This window comes from Procambarus clarkii, chromosome 79 (genome assembly GCF_040958095.1).
Source record: "Procambarus clarkii isolate CNS0578487 chromosome 79, FALCON_Pclarkii_2.0, whole genome shotgun sequence".
Classification (NCBI taxonomy): domain Eukaryota; kingdom Metazoa; phylum Arthropoda; class Malacostraca; order Decapoda; family Cambaridae; genus Procambarus; species Procambarus clarkii.
The window spans coordinates 3,745,969-3,765,588 of record NC_091228.1 but is presented as its reverse complement, the minus strand read 5'-3'; the positions used below and the strand labels follow the sequence as shown (position 1 = coordinate 3,765,588).

General features: G+C 38.8%; 1 protein-coding gene across 2 annotated transcripts in view; it reads left to right on the top strand.

Annotated features, from left to right (window-relative positions):
• The first annotated feature begins 1,261 nt into the window (after nucleotides 1-1,261).
• Nucleotides 1,262-19,620, top strand: part of LOC123764516 (serine-rich adhesin for platelets-like) — a 94,014-nt gene continuing 75,655 nt past the window's right edge. For both annotated transcript variants that reach the window (XR_011225042.1, XM_045752430.2), the window contains exons 1-3: nucleotides 1,262-1,483; nucleotides 7,663-7,734; nucleotides 16,769-16,871. Coding sequence is in view for 1 of the 2 variants with exons in the window: in XM_045752430.2 (XP_045608386.2) it covers nucleotides 1,340-1,483; nucleotides 7,663-7,734; nucleotides 16,769-16,871 (319 nt within the window). In the remaining variant the exon portion in view is untranslated. The remainder of the gene's footprint in view (nucleotides 1,484-7,662; nucleotides 7,735-16,768; nucleotides 16,872-19,620) is intronic.

The window sequence follows — 19,620 nt, the reverse complement described above, 5'->3', positions numbered from 1 at the left end:
CTCATAAATGGGGCCCCACTTCCCAAGTCTCCAGCTCATAAATGGGGCCCCACTTCCCAAGTTTCCAGCTCACAAATGGAGCCCACTTCCCAAGTCTCCAGCTCACAAATGGAGCCCACTTCCCAAGTCTCCAGCTCACAAATGGAGCCCACTTCCCAAGTTTCCAGCTCATAAATGGAGCCCATTTTCCAAGTTTCCAGCTCATAAATGGGGCCCCACTTCCCAAGTTTCCAGCTCATAAATGGAGCCCCACTTCCCTAGCCTCCCGCCCACAAACGGGCCCACTTCCCAAGTCCCCCGCCCACAAACGGGCCCACTTCCCAAGTCCCCTGCCCACAAATGGGCCCACTTCCCAAGTCCCCTGCCCACAAATGGGCCCACTTCCCAAGTCCCCTGCCCACAAATGGGCCCACTTCCCAAGTCCCCTCCCCACAAATGGGCCCACTTCCCAAGTCCCCTCCCCACAAATGGGCCCACTTCCCAAGTCCCCCGCCCACAAATTGGCCCACTTCCCAAGCCTCCCGCCCACAAACGGGCCCCCCCACACCGCCCACAAACGGACCCACTTCCCAAGCCTCCGGCCCACAAACGGTCCACCCTCCCGTTCTCCCTGATAAACAGGGTCCATGTCCTCTGTTTGCCTGGGTAGGTGGTTTGTTTTTGTATGCGTAGGGTGGTTTATTTGTCCGGATATCAGTGTTTTGCGTTATTGGTCGTTCGTTGTGTTATCTGTATGCATGAGTTGGACGGGAGATCTGTATATGGTCGTGGGTGGTTGTGTGTGGGGGGTGAGAAATGTGTTTTTGCGTGATTGGGAGTTTCTCCTACGCATTGAGGACGCCCCACGCAATCTGCTAATTTCTTCTCTCGAGCTGTGTACACAAGTATACATATTTTATTTCGCGTTGCTATCGTAGTTTGGGAGAAGTTGTAGTACGAGTGCGTAGGTACAGCATGAGTGAAAATCCTCCACCGGATCTATTCCTGCGGCGAAACTTGGTTTAAAAGTTCGTTATGTATGAGAATAAACGTGTCCTCTATTACTGCCATATACCGAAATGTGTGTTATTTTAACGGTTCAGCAACGTACTCAGCACATGCGCTGTTCGATGTTATTTCGTTCCTCCCCCCTTATCGTCTGCTTTATAACGCTGTTGCCTATTGGTGAAGGTTGCAGAGTGCCACCTGAGAACTGTGTAATGATTGGCTAGCTGAGCGGCGGGAAGGCTGGCGGACCAATCGCGTGCCATGTTTATCGTCTGCTGGCTCTCAGTAGTGCAAATGGAGTAAGAATGAGTGTGTGTCGGGGAACGGGCGGTCGTGGAATTTACGCATCAAAATGGGCGACCGAGCCAGGAGCCTCACGATTGACGGCGTGCGACTCATCAAGGATCTGAAGGTGGTGGAGTTAAAAGCCGAGTTGGAGCGTCGTGGACTGTCCAAGTCCGGCAGCAAGAAGGAACTAGTGGAACGTTTACGTAGTGTGAGTCCTGCTTGTGTTTTGTGTGTCGGCTCGCTACCTCGTCTTCCTGCTGCCAAATGATCCCGCGCCTTCCTCAACTTTACGCTCGTCTACCGCTCGCTCTACCACCTACTTGGCATTGTCTACTATGTTAAAGTTACCACCATCGACGATTTAGCCCTTACGCACCCTGGTTATTCCTGGGTGACATTGTGAACGGAAAGCGAAAATAAGATCCTGCCAAAATTGTGCTGGGGAGAGTTAGCTGGGCGGCCGCCGCTTCCTCCTCACTTGCCCCGCTTTTATTATTGGGCTTTGGCAAGTTAGCGAGCTGGTTAGTGCTCTGTGGCCCTCGTAGAAGGGGCACACACCTCTCAAAATTTATACGTGCCCAATACCGTAGGGGGCAAGTTGCCGTCTGGTGGTGGTAAAATTGTGGGAGTGGATCCTCCTGGCCGAGGCTGGTGTGTATGGGGACCTGCGGAGCCAGGTGCTGCACTTCCTTTACCTCATTAGTGACGGGGTTTGTTAGCGAGCGCTGAGCTCTATTGCCCCAGATGTTGCTCTGTTGGAAATGAGGAAGAGAGCGTATTGGTGTTCATAGCAACTTGTGAGGGTTGGAGAAATGTGTGATTGGTTGTCAGCTGGGGCCAGGGGGGAGTGGAGCCTGGGCAACGCATCCTCCCTCGCCTGCTGCCCACCATCTATGGGCTCCTCTTGCTCTGGAGGAGCATTATTTACATTTTATCCCCATTTACACTTCAAATTAATTCGACATTCAGCATGCCTCATAATGTGAATGGATGTTATTATATGAATATCTATTATCAATACCAAGATTACCTATTGGTCATAACTAGTTAAATAACTAGTTAAGAAATTAGTTGTCCTGGAATGCTGCTAATGTAGTTAGTCCAGGGGTGATTGAACTTTGTGGGGATTCTGGGGACAGTTCCTTGTGGGGACTGGGGACAGATCCTTGTGGGGACTGGGGACAGATCCTTGTGGGGACTGGGGGATGGTACCTTGTGGGGACTCTGGGGAATGGAACCGTGTGGGGATTGGGGGACAGAACCTTGTGTGCAAAATTAGGTTTTCAAAGAGCCAGACACAAGGTAAATTACACAATTTACAAGAGCCAGAGCTCAACCCCCACAAGCACAATTAGGTGAGTACAATACACCATAGAGTACATAGAGGTGTCTTGAGACGTGTAAAATCTACTCAAGGGGCTAGGAAGAGAAAAGCTGTTGAACCAAATGGAGTTTCACTTTGGGTGCTGAGAGCATGTGCAAGTGAGCAAAGTTTTCCATTTCAACTGATATTCCAGACATATTTTTCCACTGGAATCTTAGGATATACATATTTGGATAAAGGTAAACATAGTTCCAATCTAAAAAAAAATGATAGATGAGAAAACCCTCTAAATTGTAGACCTGTATTGTTAACAAACATGGTAGTCAAAACACTGGAAATAATAGTTAAAACCAAATGAGTAGAACACCTGGAGAGTAATGACATAATAACAGACAGACAGTATGGTTTTCAAATAGGAAGATCCTGTGTAACAAATTACTTAGTTTTTATGATAAAGCAACAAATTCTACAGGAGAGATGATTGGGTTGACTGTATCTATCTGAACTTAATAAAGCTTTTATAAGTCCCACACAAGAGGTGGTTTGTTTGGATCAAACACCACCATAGAAAAGCAGAAGTGCAAATGGTATGCTAAGACAATTTTATCAGCATGCAAGGAACAAGACCTGTCAACTTTCTCCCTCTAAACATTTATTTTATTTATACATTTATATATAAGAAGGTACTTTGGGTTTATGAGAGTACATAACATTCATGTTTTTACATTCTTGCAAAGCCACTAGCATGCATAGCATTTTGGGCACATCAGGGGCATAACTAGCCAACCTTTTATAGTGTTACAGAGAGAACTTGATAAACACCCCAAAAGAATACCTGATCAACTGGACTGTGATTCATACATCAGACTGTGAGCAGCAACTCTTTACAGTTCACACATGCAATTTGTTAATATTTCACTTTTCAATGCTTGTCTTATTATGCCTTCTTACATGATTAGGGTTTATACTAAAAGGTGATAATTTATGCTGGATTCCACATCACTTGAGTTTGAGCACAAAACAGCTGAGAAAGCATTTGTAGTTGTAATTATGAGTGAGGCAAGAGGCAAGTTGTAGTGACAAGAGGGGTGGATGTGTCTACACCTACTCCTCAGCCCATCCTCCTATTTAACACTTTCGCGCATTAGATTAGTACTTATTGTAATTATGAGTACCATCGTACATGTATTGATGAAGGACAATTAGAAAGTAGAATTTGGTACTATTGAATTTGGACAAACCAGAAATGGTTTTGTAATTGTTGCAAATAAAATTTAACTTAATCATCCTAGACCAAAAAATACACTGAGGCCTAACATAGCACAGTACTGCTATACTAGGACTTGAAATATTTGAGTTTGGTTTTATCTTTATTTTTTCCAGATTGCAAAGAGAATTAGCAGCAAATTCTATGTAATTGTCCCTTACATCAATATATGTAGGATGGTTCACATTGTTACAAAAGTACTGTACAGTGGAACCTCAGTACTCAAACTTAATTGATTCCTGAAGGCTGGTCAAGTGCCGATCGGTTGGAGTATTGAACCATATTTTCCTATAATGAATGATGTAAATTGGAATAATCCATTTATTTGTATGGTATGCATAATATTTGGGAGCTGAGTAAATTAATCCAATTTACATTACATTATCAAAACCAATAAATATTATGAACTTTATTGATGGCAGTGCTAGCCACACCGCCTCTTTCACAACCGTAAATGACACTGACCCTTGTGCCAGCGAAGTGTCTGGCAGTGTCCAAACAGCACAGTTACATATGAGAAGTGTGTGTAGAGGCGCAGCTCCTGTTAGCTGGACTGTCATGTCGTGTCATGCACTCCTCCTCACTTGTACTCTTATTGCTCATTCACTCACTCACTCTGTTTTGTCTTGTTTTGTACGTCGTCGTGAAAATGGTAGCAATAAATCACCAGAACAGCAGCGCGAGAGGCAACGAAATGATGCAATACTGCACCATAGCTCTGCATGAACAACACATGTTGCCTGTTGGTTTCCTCGCACACTCACCCTCCTTTTGTCTCAGGCCATGTTGTAGTTGCCAACGATCAAAAGCAGCATTTTATATACAGTATAGAGTTCTGATTTTTTTCTGAAAAATCCGATTGTTAGAACACAATCAGGTATGTCAGCGATGATGAGAGGACAATGGCGGACAGTTTTGCGGTGGGTGGGGGGAGTTATTTATTCGTAAAGAAAGTATTATATAACAAAGACAAGATTTTCACTAAAATGAGATTTTTACATACTTTTTCTAAGTTTTTCGACTTTGGTAAAAATATATTGAATTTAAAAGCACTCTGTCCCATAAGCAATGGAGGATTACTTGCTGTGGGTCATGTGCTGTCTATTGCTGCCTCTTACCTACTCCTCATCTCACTCTCTTGCCTTATATTTGCCTATTCAGTACCTTCCTCTCTTCTTTTACGCTGCTTGATTACGGTCCTAGATGGACCGAAATGTCGCAGTTTATTCACTTTATGATGTGCGGTTTGGTCATCATGTTATCTGTATTCCCTTGTTTCAAAAATTTCTCCTGCTCTGAGGAAGTGAGTACTGAGCAATACTCAAGACAGGACAATGCCAGAGATTTAAATACAGTAGTGTTAACATTGCGGTGGGATCCCTGAATTTGAATGTTCTTATAATCGATCCTATTATTTTCCTGGTTGACTATTTTTTCTTCATTATGTTTGCTAAATATCAGGTTGTCAGACATTATAATTCCCATATTTCTACATACTGTTTTCCTTCTATGAGTAGGATTGTCTTGTACCCTGTATTTCATTTTAAGTTCCTCGTTTCCACCATACCCATGCACCTGGAACTGATCACTTAATCAACATGTTCTTTTCCATTGCCAAATTGAAGATTTTATTAATAGTGGCTTGTAGTTTAACATGTCTTCTACAGAGGTATTTTTCATGATGATTTTTGTATAAACTGCAAAGCATGGCACGAAGGTGTGAGTAGTATTTTTGTCTGTATCTGATATGAGAATGAGAAAAAAGTAGTGGTGCAAGGATTGTGCCCTGGGGTACAAAGTTTTTCACTGTGCTAGGGTTTGATTATATTTAATTGACTTACTTTTTGCATTGTTTGACATAAAATTGAAAATCCAATACCCCACTTTACTCGTTATTTCTGTTGATCTCATTTTATAAGTTACTACTGTGGTCACACTTAGCAATGCAAAGTCTGTGTATACAACATCTGCATTTTGTTTTTCTTCTAATTACAATATGTGATTTTGCCATAGAGGTTGAGTAATTACAAAAGACAGTATCTTTCCACTCGAAATTCCATGTTGACCTGGGTTATGTTCCCCATAAAACTGGTGATTTGATTTGTAATCACTTGTTCAAAAGCTTTTATTATGTGAGATGTTAGTAATTACCTAAGTGTAGTTATAGGATGAGAGCTATGCTCGTAGTGTTCCATCTTCCCAGTACTGTCGTATAATGCTTTGAAACTACAGTACTGACAGTCTGTAGCCTCTACTACCTTGGCCTCTACTACCACCTCTCATAACTTGCAAATGATGTCACAATAACATGGCTGAAGAATGTTGACCAAACCACACACAGAAGAAGATGAAAAGATGACGACATTTCGGTCCATCCTGAAACATTATCAACATTATCAAGTCAATTGTGAAGAGATGAGAAAGGCACGGGCATAAGTAAAGCTAGAAAGAGGTGTGGAGGAGGAAATCTTAGAGGAAGGTAAAAGCAAGGTCAAAGATAGGTGTAATAAAGGGTATGTATGGGTAATAAAAGGAGTAAATGGGAACAAGAGAAAAGAGAGAGAGAGAGAGGAAAGAGAGGAGAGAGGAAAGAGAGGAGAGAAGAAAGAGAGGAGAGAGGAAAGAGAGAGAGAGGAAAGAGAGAGAGAGGAAAGAGGGAGAAAAAGGAGAGGGAGAAAAAGGAGAGGGAGAAAAAGGAGAGGGAGAAAAAGGAGAGGGAGAAAAAGGAGAGGGAGAAAAAGGAGAGGGAGAAAAAGGAGAGGGAGAAAAAGGAGAGGGAGAAAAAGGAGAGGGAGAGAAAGGAGAGGGAGAGAAAGGAGAGGGAGAGAAAGGAGAGGGAGAGAAAAGAGAGGGATAGATAGATAGATAAAACAGAGATAGATAAAACAGAAAGAAAAAGGTGTTCCATATTGTTCTCATAACTTGTTCCAACTGTCTAACACTCTTTCACAAAAAACTTTCCAATGTCTTTTCGTCATCTTTGTTTCCATAGCTGGAATTTGTGTCCTCAATTTAAAAAAAAAAGTCTTAAATTTAATTTTGTTTAAATTGTATAATTGTCTTCACATCTGCTCCATAATTGGTTTGAAGGACCTGAAGCTCTGGCCCCTTCCCCAATTGGCTGACACCACAAGGGTAGTGCTAACAAGCTTGTGCTAGTTTCAAGAGATTTGATCATTTGTTTACATTGTTTGGGGGTGGATGGGGAGTTTGACTGTTTTGGTCTCTACACCCAACAATCTTAGCTACCTATGTGCTTTAATATACTGTACCTACAATTTTCTCTCGTCTTCTTTTTTTCATTCCATGTAACTTATCATTTTTTTTGTCTATAAATTTTGCAAGTATTTACCTACTTAAAATTTTCTTAGATTAAGGACCTGCCCGAAACGCTGCGCGTACTAGAGGCTTTACAAGACTGTAATTACCATATTATGTATCCTCACATTCCCAATGTACCTTCTTGTATATGCATAAATAACAATGGTTTGTAATGGATTGCTGGCTTTTTGTTAACTCGTACAATCAAACCTCAGATAATGGTTTGATTGCTTCTGGTTTATTGCTCATCTGGTTTACAATCAAACCAGATGAGGAGAGTGGTTAAATTTGATGATAAATTTGGACATTATATATATTAATATAAAAGAAGTTCTCTGCATAGGTGCTTAGTTTTCTTTTAGTTTGTTTTAGTTTAGTTCTAAATTGTAGTAAACTTTTACAAATATACTACAGAAGTTAATTTAATATTTTGCTTTTATAATTATGTATTGTAAATACTCATTTCTACTTGCAGAGTGTACAGTTTGAGAACACAAAATCGAAAGCTACAGCAGCTGTCAACGAAGAGGACGTCCCTAATAGATGGGTGAGTGACCATGGGATGTATTAGGTGGCAAACATATTACAGTAATATATAAAAAAAAAATTCCGTTGTATACTGGTATGGTGCACCATCGATTCGGCAGACTGTATGTGATTTGGCAGACCCTGATTTGTTGGAGGGATTTATTGCAACTGGAGATGGCTTCTAGAGGCATTTGAGAGAAGTGCTGTATATTTGGCTGTCATTGCATTCCCATCTGATTCTGATTATGCCACTGCTATTTGTAGTTTTCCATCCCTAGTGCTGGCGAGCATTGGTCAGGTATCCTGTTTGGTTAGTCAACTTCAGGCTCTCTTAATTTTCCTGTGGGTCTACACATGGCTTATTAACTCCTTAAACCCCGCAATACATACATATATGATTTAAGATAACATAATTTAACATAGGTTTTTAAAACTTGCACAAACACTCCAATTTTTTTTTTTTTTGTATAATCAACTAGGCAAATGCTCCAACTTTGTCTAAATGATCACAATGTAACTTGAAAAATAAGAGAATCAAAATTAATTTTAAAATTGAATATTGAAAACTTCAGATTTTCAATTCAGAATAAATAATATGAACTATCACCAATTGTTCATTTAATGTTATTATTCTCTCAGAATAGCATATGATCTTCATTTTCATCAAATTAGGATATTGGTTTTCAGTATACAGTAGTTTACCGTAAAAAAATTTGTCAATACGGTATTTGAAATATGCAGCAAATTTAAACCCCCAAAAAATTATAAATCCAAATGTATAAAGTTAATGAAAAATCCATTCTGAAGGGATTATAGAACAGACAGCTGAGCACAATACTGCATGTTAAAATAGAATCGGTCAAAAACTAGAATTTTAGAAGCCACTCAAATTTAAAACTCTAGTTTCAGAGATAATTGAAGTTGAAGTTATCAACCATGAATAAAGGTACAGGTAGTTTTAATTTGTTAATTTAATTGTATGTTTTAATGAACATTGTTTGGCATTCGTACTCGAATGTGAAAGTTGTTGGTCAATGTGTGTTGAAATGAAGTCAAGAAAAAATAACCCCCAAAAAACACAAAATAAAGGGATAATTATAATAATTATAATGATTTAGGGGATATATTTAGGGTATACTTTATATAAGTAAAAATGCCCTAATATGGTCCCTAATCATCAAAACAACCTAAAGAGACAAAGAAAATAGTTTGAAATCGGAGAAAAAAATCAGCCAAGAAAAATTGAAAGTCCTAAGTATTGCGAGTTGTAACTGATTTATTTGTTGCTCAATTTCATTCTATCTTCACATAGTTAGGGAAACATATGCATTCTCCAAGATGTAAATGTAGAAATCAGATAATAAACAAAGGAGAAAAAAACTAAAATCTTGAACAAAAATCTCCTAAAAATAATTTTTTGTTGGACATTGATAAAAGTAAAGTACTGTATATTAACATTGGCCAATGTATTTATATGATATATAACAAAATAGAACATAACATAGTTACTCATTATTATTTATTATGTATTACTCAGCAATGATATAAAGGCACCAACTGCATGTCCACTTTGTGGACAATTTTTACTACTATTCTTCTTCTTTGAGCATTGGACAGGTGCTTGCATCTCTTTATTACTGCATTATCCTTCAGTTCCAGTTTATATGAACTGTTCTCCTTATCAACAGAATGTTCTTATTTATTAAAAATTCGTCTAAAAATTGGTTTCTGAAAATATTTTGATGAAAGTTTCGCGACACTGAACCCAATAAGTTGGAGATTTGTTTAACATTTTTACGTTATTTTTACATAATTCGAATATTTTTCGCTTCTGGGCCCCCAATATGAGTGGTAACGTGCGCGGTTTAAGGGTTAGGGATTAACCCGTCAAGTCTGCACACACTACATGCGAGTTGAAGGGTGTTCATCAATCCTGCTGCCGGACACTGATAATTTTCTCTGCCTCTATCGTGCTGCCTGTTGGGTCAATGACACCTTAGACCTAATAGGCTTGCAACAAGTGCACACATTGGGTCTTCATTATCTCTGAACCTACTTTTCATCAGGAAGCTTGCTAAGCAGCTGCTGCTTCACAGACGAGGTTTGCCTGTGTTCTGGGTCCATAGCATAGTGTCCATTTGGATGCCCCTGGAGTTGACCTCCTATAGTGTTCAATTCTTAGGCAGCGATTATCATTGGTTGTTGATTCACAGGGTAATGCGATTATCATCTTATGAAGATTCAAAAAATTATTGTCTGGGTTTTATGTTTGATGCAAATACTGTATGGATATAATAGGTCTATGTGGATGTAATAGTTTACCCTGACCCATACCTTGTGGTTATCTTGTGACAGTTTCGGGGCTTAGCTTCGAGTCCCAGCCTGGTTGATCAGGTATCCTTTGGAGGTGTTTATCGAGTTATTTCTTGAATATTGTAAGGGGTAGGCCAGTTATACCTCTTATGTGTAGTGAAAGTGTGTTGAACAGTCTCGGGCCTCTAATGTTGATAGTTCTCTCTCAAGGCACCTATTGCACTTCTGCTTTTCAATGGGGGTGTTCTGCACATCTTGCCATGCCTTCTGGTCTCATGTGGTGTTATTTCTGTGAGCAGATTTGGAACCAGTCCTATTATTTGCCAAGTTTAAATTATTATGTATCTCTTCCACCTGCACTCAAGTAAATTCAGATTAAAAATATTTAGGCAGCCCAATAATTTAGATATTTTATTGAGTGGATTCTAGTGGTATAGTGTTAAAAGATCTTTGCATGCTCTCCAGGTGAGCAATTTATCCACCTTTGAATGGGGCTGTTAATGTGTAACACTATTCCCCTGTATAGAGCACCGTTGTCTTGACCACTGTACTGGGCTACCTGTTATATCATGTGTAGGGTGGAACACACCCCCTTTTCCCCATGTTTGCAGATGATGAGTCACAGTAACGTGGCTGAATAATGCTGACCAAACCACACTAGAAGATGAAAAGAGTCACAATTGACTTGATAATGGTCCAGGACGGACTGAAACATTGTCGTCTTTTCATCTTCTAGTATGTGGTTTGGTAATCATATGTTTGTTAGTATATAGCAAGATTCAAAATTCCCGCGGGTACACGGGGCTCGAATCCTGTTTCTCACAACTCCAGTAAACAGATGCCATCTTGAAAAAAAAAATCTTCTGCATCCCTCCTGGCTGAGAGAGCCTCAGTACTGCTAGAGCAACCAAGACTTGAGCATGCAACTCACAGCGCAGCTGTTGGCCACTACACACTTAATAATCTAGGCCACAACAACACTTAATAATCAGTAAAATAAGTAGCTGCAATTATTTTGCAATGATAGTGTCATAGATGATTCTGACTAATAGAAATTATGTGAAAGGTTCAGATATCAGTGAACACAACGCTAGTTATGGTGTTCACAGCAGGAGGCAGACATTAACAGTACACAGTGGAGGCTTGTGAATCTATGCATCATACAAAGTGATCTTCTGTTCCTTTAGAAAATAATATTGTGGAAAATTATTCATATCTATGATTTAGTGATTGAAATCTGATGATAATGGCAGTTTTCGAAGTAATAATACCGACATCCGTTGTATATTTCTGGATATTTTGGTGTGTCAGATGATGTCGGCTGCTTGAGTCAGCAGGTGTAGTGTGTACCTATATACTGTGCTAAGGTTTCATTCCCACACACTCTAGAATTACTTAGTGATTCATTATGGTTTACAAATTATAGATAGATGTATTGTATGTAACGTATATTGTAATGACAGCAGAAACACTGTTTGAGCTAAGAATATAATATGTCAAAAGATATGAGCACCATATTTTTTTTAGCAAAATGATGTTTTTTTAGTGCAGACGAGGAGTCAATATGTGGCTGAAATATGTTGACCAGACCACACACTAGAAAATGAAGAGACTACAACGTTTTGGTCCGTCCTGGACCATTCTCAAGTCGATTGTGTGTCCATTCAAGTCCATTCACACAATCGACTTGAGAATGGTCCAGGAAATTCTGGACCGAAACGTCGTCGTCTTTTTACTTTCTAGTGTGTGGTTTGGTCAACATGTTTTTTTAGTGTTTTGGGCTTTTAGTGTAGCATTTCATCAGTGTCCTTTTTTGTAAGGGCAATGGGTATTTTTCTACCAGTATAAATGGAACAAGGTAGAAACAAATATCTGGCCTTCACAAAAGTGTGAGTAATTGGGAAATAGGGCTCGCGCAGTCAGTTACAGACACCACATACTTAGGCTGGACAGAGTTTCTGCTAAGGCAGCATAGCTTATGACACAATGCAGGTCTCAAATGATAGAAATTTACTTTACACGACGATCATATATGCTGATGACATTCTTATACAAGGCACTTCTGGGAACAAAATTCAAGATGCTCTTAACATACTTGGTACAACCTGTCACAAGTTAGGCTTAGTTATAAATGCAGATAAAACCAAATACGAGTATAGGAAACGAAGAAATATAACACTTACTCTAAATGGTATGGAACTGAGCCGTGTACAGAAGTACAAGTATCTGGGCATGTATGTTGGATACACATGTGAGAGTAAAAATGCTGAAATAAATCATATCAGCACCTTATGTAAAGCCCGTCTGCATCCTCTAAAAGCACTGGCTTTTTCTGGTAAAGGTGTTGGGGTACCTATCTTGCGGATGTTATACATAAGCACTGTTCGATCCCTGATAGACTACGCAGCACCCGTATTGTCTTACACAGGCCAAGGCAGAATTCAAAAAATAGAGCTGATACAGAACGAGGCTATGAGGATTATTCTTGGATGTCAAAGAAATGCAATGATTGAAATAATGAGAATGGAATTAAATTTACAGAGTGTGTGTGATAGAGTCCGTGACATTAACACTAGAGTATCTATTCGTTTCATGCGGAGAAAAGGAGGGGATAAGCTGTTTGAGAGCGTTCAGACCTGCTTGAGTGACGTACACACTTCCAGGAAACTGAGGGAGACACGCTATACGAGAGGATTAGCTCATGACCTCAGGGAATACGACGTACTTGACTGCTGTAAACCCTCTCGACAGTGTAATATGTCTGCTCCCTGGATAGTACAGAAAATAGACGTCGAAATTGTACCCCTCAAGGTGAAAAAGATTCATCATGAACCGGGACAATTACGGTGTTTGTATGGAAGCATGATATCTCGGTTACCAAGAGGCAACAGTTTACATGTATATTGCGACGGGTCGGTGGCGGAAGATGGCAGGGCAGGGTGTGGTGTCCTAATAAGGGATTATACGGAGTTTGGGACTGTGGACAGGATAATTGAACTCCGGCTTAGTAATTATATATCATCCACACAAGCTGAACTGCAGGCCATTCTGGCGTGTTTGGAGGAAGTACGTCATGACGACAAAAATGTTTTTGTATTTGTCGATAGCCGAGGAGCACTGGAGTCCTTAAACAGTCGAAACCCAGTCTTCATGTCTATAGTGGAGGACTGTAAGAGAAGAATAACTGAGATACAGCTGAAAGGTTATAGTGTGAAATTCATGTGGATTCCGTCTCATGTTGGAATAGTGCTCAACGAGGTGGCGGATGACTTGGCCAAACGTGCCACATCAAAACCACAAGTTGACATTGAATGTGAATTCACAATGAGACAAATAAGAAGCAAAATCAGAAATATTCAGGCACAGGCGGGAGTGGAGAGGAGAGAGATAATGTATGAGAGAAGTCAAACCATGCAACACTACATGTATGTGAGTCAAAACACCCATTTCACTTATGGTAAAAGGAGAAATGCTTGGAGTGACTCTGTGTACATGCGGCTCAGGCTTGGGTACAAATATTACTGGGAATATGGGATAGATGTTCATGGTAATGACACGAAGTGTAAACTATGTGGTATGTTAAGGTCTCACACCCTTGCCCATTATATTCTTGATTGTCCGTTGATTAATGTATATAGAAACACTGAGATAAGGACTGTTCCTGAACAAATAGCCTGGATGTGTCACAACGGAAAGGTTGATGATATTCTTGAGAGATATAAGAATTTTGCACCAAGATTGTAATATTTTGTTGAATTATCTGCAGGTGTCTTGCAAATTGTCTATACAGTATACCTAGGTCATAAAAGTATTTGTGTGTACGTCTGATACCATACTACTTGTGAAGGAGGAAATGTATATTTTTACCTCTCAGAATGTTTGGTAATGTGTTTATTTGTAATGTGTGTCTATGTATATATTAACACGTTGTACTGAATGGGGTGAGAATAGCTTGAGCTACCTCATCCCTTTGTGTGTATTTTACCTCAATAAACTTATTTCAATTTCAATTCAATTTCACTTTACAATGACTTTATTCACTAATACTTAAAAATTACATTACAAAATTTCTCAAGAGTGTGTTCCACTGTAACAAGGACTTGGGGTATAGCAAAAGATTCTTGTTACAACAAACTAGCACTTAGTTAACAAGTTACTTTACTCTGTAATCCATCAACAATTCAAACTTTCACCATAATTCATAGATTAATTTACCTTTATGCTCACTGTGCTCTTGAGTGTCACCATAGGCAATTTCAAATGATAAAGAAAAAACAATGCACAGGACATGTGATGCAGGAAGTGACACAGGGCCCGTTCAATAACAGATAAAGGAACAGTAAAAATGCATTATTGCTAGCTGTCAGTTGGACATGGAATCACCATAAATCTTACACCTGACAAAGGAACAAACACCACTACCTGTATGTAAAAGTTATCACTTGACCAAAGGGGAAAAATCGATAGACGTCCCACTGATTTCGGAGACATTCATCTAGCTCGCCCACCAATAGAGTGCAGGAGCTGCTGGCCTGTGTTTTTTCTCAACCACCAGCAATCCAATATTGTTTTCTTTTCAAATCACATTCCCCATTTTATTTATAGATTTTGTCTAGGAGTTCTGAACTGGTTTTCTACATTTAACACTAATTTTACAACATGTTTTCCAGTCACAGAATGTACTTTGGGCTATTTATTTGTCTTCATAGGATTTTTTATGTACTGTATATCGTTTTAGAGGGGACAGTTCATACATTAACTATGCACTGTGTATGTGCAGAATTAGGCACTGCACTATGTGGGAGTTTCAAATGTTTGTCCCCTTCAAATCAACAGTTTCAATTGTTCAATGCCAGTTACCAACACTATTTCACATATGCTTTACAAAAAAGGACCCCCCATCTTTACACTTTTGTGTATACTGCATTCTTATAGTCGCTGGTAGGACATAGAACAACCGCGGACCTCTGATGTTTATATAGTGTTCTCTAATTATGCCTATGGCACCTCTGCTCGTCACTGGTTCTATTCTCCATTTTCTTCCATATCATTCGCTCCATTACAGTACTTCGAGTATGTGTACAAGTACAGTACAGTACGAGTATTTGACTTTGTTAAAGTTTCATCTTTCTTGCACAAGGGCCCAAGACAATGTGTAATATTTTAGATTCCTCTTGATTTTACTAATAGCCTCTCATGACTTTATTAGTGAATAAAGTCATGAGAGATATCACCTCTGCTTTTCAATGGGGGTATTTTTGCACATCTTGCCATGCCTACTGGTCTCCTGTGATGTTACTTCTGTGTTCAGATTTGGAACCAGTGTGTCTAATATCTTCTATGTGTAGCTTATTATGTATCTCTCACCTGCGCTCTAGAGAATTCAGATTTAGAACTTTCAGTGGGTCCCAGTAATTAAGACGACTTAGAGGGGATTCTATTGGTAAAGGTTGGTTGGTTGTATTGGTTATGCACTCTCTAGGTCAGCAATTTCTCCAGCTCTGAATGGGGCTGTTAGAGTGCAACAATATTCCACCCTAGTGTGCACTACTGTCGATAAAAAAAAAAAAAAAGTATCATCATTGCTATGACATCCCTTGTTTGGAAAGTCCTTGTTATCCAACCTGTCATTGTTCTTGCAGTCATGACAGATACTTTATGGTGTTCTGTAAAAGTAATGTCTTCTGACATGATTATTCCTAGATCCTTTACATTGCTTTTTCGTTCTATAATGTGATTTGATTTCTGTCTTTAAATTGTACTTTTTCCATGCAGCTGGAACTTATTTGCATTAAACAACATATTATCTGTGGCCCATTGAAAGACCAAATTTACATCAGATTAGAGGCTTGCCGTGTCCTCAATATTGTCTACTTGCATGAAAAGCTTAGTGTCGTCTGCAAATGATGATACAGTGCTGTAGTTTGTATCCTTGTCTGTGTCTGATATTAGGACGAGAAAAAGTACTGGAGCAAGTACTTGGGGGATTGAGCTTTTCACAGTAGATGATCCGGATTTTACTATGTTGACTATTACACTGTCTTCTGTTCGTTAGGAATTTTCCATCTTTCTCCTTTGCTAGTAATTCCTTTAGCATGTATTTAATGCACAGTAACACCATGATTGCATTTGTCAAATGTGTTGTTGTTGTGATATGTTGAAACACGAATAAACATTTTTAGCAGTGTGCAAATCACATTGAGAAATCATTTTTAATTTGAGCAACAAGGCTTCAAAATTGCTGTTATATACCTTTGAGAGCAATGTTGGTGTAAAACATTTTAATATTAATGGGTATTATAGCATTTAAATTCTTGGTACTTTATCACTTTAGTATTATGTCTTTGTATTTTTTTAATGCTGCATAATGTTTGATGATACATTACTGTAATTTTTCAGGTTCTGTATATTAAATACTTTTGTTAATTTTTAGCCATTCACGATTAACCATTACTGTATATGTAGTGTGTGCTCGATACGTACATTTATAACTTGTTCCTGATAGTGTTTGTCATGGGGAACACTGTCATTAGAAACTGGTGTTACATTTCTTGATTGTCCTCATGTGACTAGACCACATACATACTACACTGTATTTCTTATTCTAGGGCAGTTAATTTTAAGGAATTATTTTAATAGAAATTATTAAATTGTTGTACTTACGATTTAATAATAGTAAGTACATTAAATCAATGTACTTATGAATGTAATACTGAGTAATGTATTTTATTTTTCCGCAGCTACAAAATGAAGCCAACCTAGACAATGATTTCATCCGAGAATATTTTCAGTCTCAGAAAGCTCTTTATCGTCAACAAATAGAAGCACGAAGACAGTATAGAGGTGAGTGTTTAATTACTATATGAATATTTTTAGTTTAGTTGACCCATTTTATTAGGTAAATTGGCTTCAAAATTACCCAAATTTGAAGCCTTGTTGCAGTTAAGGTATTATGAGTAAAGGCTGTTTCTCTTGGTACATATGTAGACTATATGTAGATTTCAGTTTTGTACATTTCAAGCTTTTAAGGCATACTTATGGAAAAAAAGGTGTGCTTCTCAGTGATCCCAGCTTGGCTCTAACCTAGAAGCCATACATTTTGAGGGCAATTGCTTAGTCATGGTTGCCACGTTCTTAATTTCTAGCCTTGTCAATGCAGGAGACTTTCTTAGGGTCTGCAACATAAATAACTCATTACTGTTGGTACAGAGTGAATGGGTTCCCAGATCTGCTGTTTGTGTATGTTCTAGAAAAATTTGACTTAGTGCTTATTATGCATTTCCATCCATGTTCTTCCCACCCTTTTGGTTTCAGAAATATTTTATACTTAATGACTTCACATCAGTGTGCATCTCAGTGTCGTGGCATATCCTAAATTTATGCCATGGGACCGCCCTGAGTTAACATTGTGTAGATACATTATTTTTGGATACCAAACACTGCGCTCAAAATGGCATCTTGTGGTTATTGTTTTTAGAACATTCCTTACTTTTGAGAATTCTATCCCCCAATCTATATTGATAGCTCTTAAGGGACCATAACACGGAAAAGTAAAAGTTGTTCAATTTCAATGAATTTTTTTTTGACAGACTAGAACTCCTAAGCCCTAAAGAGTTTAATTTTAAAAAATTAAATGAAAAGGTACATTTTCAAAAAGATATAACATGGAAATTTAATTTTTGTTTATCTCTGATGTACTCACCTATTGTAATGGCATCTAATCTTTAATTAGCAGTCCTTATTTCTATTCCATTATGTCTAGTTGTAGTAAAAAATAATTATTTTGTCACCCATCCCAAGATGAACAAATCACTCCTTTGAAAATGTCTGATATCAGCAGTAAAATAAAATGAAGGCTGTGAATTGTAGAGCTAGGTACTATCCGTATACTCTAAGTTTCATGTGAATTGCTTGGAAATTGAGCTAGTATTTACACTATGAAGTTGAACAAGGTTACGCAATAAAATAAAAAGTTAATATTCCGGTAATATTTTGGGGCTCTTTTAATTTATAGATTTTCTTGTAAATTGGCATACCTGTTGCTTGTGATATGTATTTCATAATGTAAAAATTGCATTCATGTATATCATATGCAAACTGAGGAAACAAATATTTATCTGTCCCCAAACGATAAATATTAGGTTAGGTTAGGTCAACATATGCTAGTCTCGGGAGATAATCATCCTACATGATCTCAAATTTGGACACGCGTTCTTGTGCACCTTTTGCGTCAGCAGATTGCTTTTCACCTTGTAATTTCACACATCTAATACCATGACAAACCTTAACACCTCTTAGTCATCCATCACTACACACAATTATCATGAAACTCCATTTTCCAGTGAAAATGCTTGGCTTTTTCCTTAATCGGCCATCCTGGCACTGGCTGCTTTGACTCGTCATGTGCCTTCTTGTACTGTACTACTCCCGGCCTCATCAACACTTAATACGAGCATTACTAGTAACTTCTCTGTTGCGCATTACAACATCTTACTCACTTTTAGCATAACTTGCAAAAATCTTCTCTTTCGTCTTCAATATATTGCTAAGAGTGGATTTGGCAACTTTGTATTTGGCACAGAAAGCACTCTAGATTCATCTTCCTTTATAAGCTGAATGTTTTGATAAAAGATCATCACAACATGTTATGTCATGACTTTACTGCTTATTGATGCCCTAAACAGCAAATTTCCTGCATTTCCTGATGCACTAGTAGCAAAATGCAACAAATATGCAAATATAAAAAAGTGAAAGAGGGGGATGTTTTTTTTTTGCTGTGGGTAAACACAAAAACAAAACACCAGTCGCGCCACGGCAACTCGGTGGACATCTGCCAAACTACATAGACCTCTTGTGGGTGGATGTGCCTGGGGTTAGACTCGCAGACGAAAGGATGTAATAGCAGAAAGATTGAGGTTTAACAGTTCGGTCAGGGAGTGTACCTACCTACCTGACTTATGTCTACCATGTGGAGTTCCAGGGATCTTAGGTCCATTGTAATTAACTTAAAAATGCTTAGAAAATGTTTCCGTACGAGGAGGAGTGGCTGTATGGAGTAAATTCGGGGTTGGGGGTGGTGGGGTGAAGGTTTTGTTGACTTTCATTGTTAATTAAGAAGTCTTGCAGCTGTCTGCCCAACTTAATATTACCAAATCCCTCCAAAAGCCCTCAGTTCAGCCTATTAGCCAACCCAATCTCTCCCACCCTGCTGATCCCCCTCTCCCGCCGACTGATACTTGTCTCCCACCCTATCTCACCTGCCCAATCCTTAATTACTCCCACTCACCCGCCCGACCGATATCTGTAAAACCCACCTGATTTCCTCCTGCCTGATTCCTCCCAACTAAGTCTAATTTTACTATTGAGCTGTATATGTGTGGCACAGTACTATAGTCATTTTCTCCTACCACTGGATTTAGAAGGCCAGCTTGTGCTCCATTATGGTAAGTAAACAAAAAAATATTTTGTACATTTATAAAATATAAATAATACTTATATCCACCAAAATTATAGTTTATATATTATCTGTGTGCAAACATGAAAAAACATGTATTGTATCACTTACTATAAGGAAACTTACTGCTGTATACAG